This window comes from Haliaeetus leucocephalus, unplaced genomic scaffold, assembly GCF_000737465.1.
Source record: "Haliaeetus leucocephalus isolate CR32 unplaced genomic scaffold, Haliaeetus_leucocephalus-4.0 Scaffold307, whole genome shotgun sequence".
NCBI lineage: Eukaryota > Metazoa > Chordata > Aves > Accipitriformes > Accipitridae > Haliaeetus > Haliaeetus leucocephalus.
Window position 1 is genome coordinate 51,361 of NW_010972743.1, and position 1,543 is coordinate 52,903.

The following is a 1,543-nucleotide window of genomic DNA, read 5'->3' on the forward strand; positions in this document are numbered from 1 at the left end:
CCCCCTCCCCCACCCATAAAAAGACCCAGACTGGGGGGGGTGTGATGGGGAGCCATTACCCATCATGCCCTGGGGCAGGGCTTACAGGACCCCCTAATTCCCAGCATCCCCTGGGGCAACACCACCAGCCCCCCCCTCCATTAACAACCATGGCCAAGGCAATGGGGACCTCCAGTTTCCCAGCATGCCCCGGGGCAACAACCCCCCCCCCACCCCCCTTAACAACCATGGCCAGGGCAATGGGGACCTCCAGTTTCCCAGCATGCCCCGGGCAGACCCAGGTGGCCTAGGCCCCGGTACCGGTGGGTGGGCCCACGGCGCCCGGCAGGTCGCAAGTGCTGGTCCACTACGCAGAAACGGTCGCCCAACAGGGGGGCCAGGTCGAAGGGAAACTCCATGGCCGTTCCCCGTTGCCCGCCGGGCCAGGCCCCGCTGTTGCCTTCGCCCGCCGGGCCCGGCCCGGCCCGGCCCCGCCGCCGCCACCGCCACTACTACTGCCGGGCCCGGTGGGTGTTAACCCCGCCCCCTAGCAACCGCTCAACCAATCGCTACCTCGTCTTCGCTCGCCCCAGCAACCAAGCTCCGCCCCCTCTGCATCAACTCTCCGCCCTTAGCAACCGGCATCCCGCTCCGCCGCGAAGCGTGATGGGAACACCCCCCTTCCTGCCACCGCAAAGCATGCCGCGATATATCCCCCGCCACACGCCCACCCCGAAGGGCCGCCATTTTGAGGGCCCGGCGGCCATTTTGATGACCCGGCAGCCATTTTGGCGGCACGACCGCCATCTTGTCAGCACCGTGCCTCAGTTTCCCTGAGTGGAAGAAGGCGAGTCTTTAGCGGGGGCTGTAGACGCTTTTATTCCCCTCTGTGCTCCACGGAGGGGGCAGAAGGGTTGTCTGGGGGCGTCCCTGCTGCCGGTGGGGCCGTTTCTTCCTTCAGGTAATCCTTGTAAAGGCGACGGATGCGGGCGACGGCGGCGGCGGGGGGAGGCTGCCACTCGTACCAGGGGTACCAAGGGCGGCCGGGGGCCAGGACGGGCGCTGGCGGGGTCTTGCCAACAGCCGGGTGTTGGTTGGAAAAGTCATCCCGGGGGACTGGCACATAGGGTGCTTGGAGCCATAGGAGACCTGCCGGGGCCGGGGAAGGGGGTGAGGAGGGGGAGCACCCGTGGGTGCCGCTCCCCTCCTCGTGCCCACCCGCGGGGGGCTCACCATGGTCCTGTGCCTGCTCGATGGCCTTGGTCAGGAGCTTGTGCTGCTTCATGCAGACCCCTGAGGGGGAACGCGGTCAGCATCCATGGGTGCTTCCTCCCCCCCCACCCCCAGCACCCATGGGTGCCCCCTCACCTGTGTGTGTGGGGTGGAAGACAACACCGGAGTGGGGGCAGATGAACTGGTTCAGGAGCTTCACGTTCTGGGGAAAGGAAGAGGAGAAAGGGGGGGAAAAAGAGGAGAAAGGGGGGGAAAAAGAGGAGAAAGGGGGGAAGGAAGAGGAAATAGGGCTGCAGGGGGGAGGGGGGCCCCCCCCCCAATCTTACCACCC

The 1,543-nt window shown here is 66.7% G+C and overlaps 1 protein-coding gene across 1 annotated transcript in view; it reads right to left on the bottom strand.

Moving 5' to 3' along the window:
* Positions 1-599: 599 nt before the first annotated feature.
* Positions 600-1,543, bottom strand: part of MRPS18B (mitochondrial ribosomal protein S18B) — a gene marked incomplete at its 5' end in the record, with an annotated part of 1,243 nt that continues 299 nt past the window's right edge. The window contains 3 exons of the mRNA XM_010571158.1: positions 600-1,128; positions 1,213-1,272; positions 1,348-1,414. Of these exons, the coding sequence (XP_010569460.1) occupies positions 857-1,128; positions 1,213-1,272; positions 1,348-1,414 (399 nt within the window). The remainder of the gene's footprint in view (positions 1,129-1,212; positions 1,273-1,347; positions 1,415-1,543) is intronic.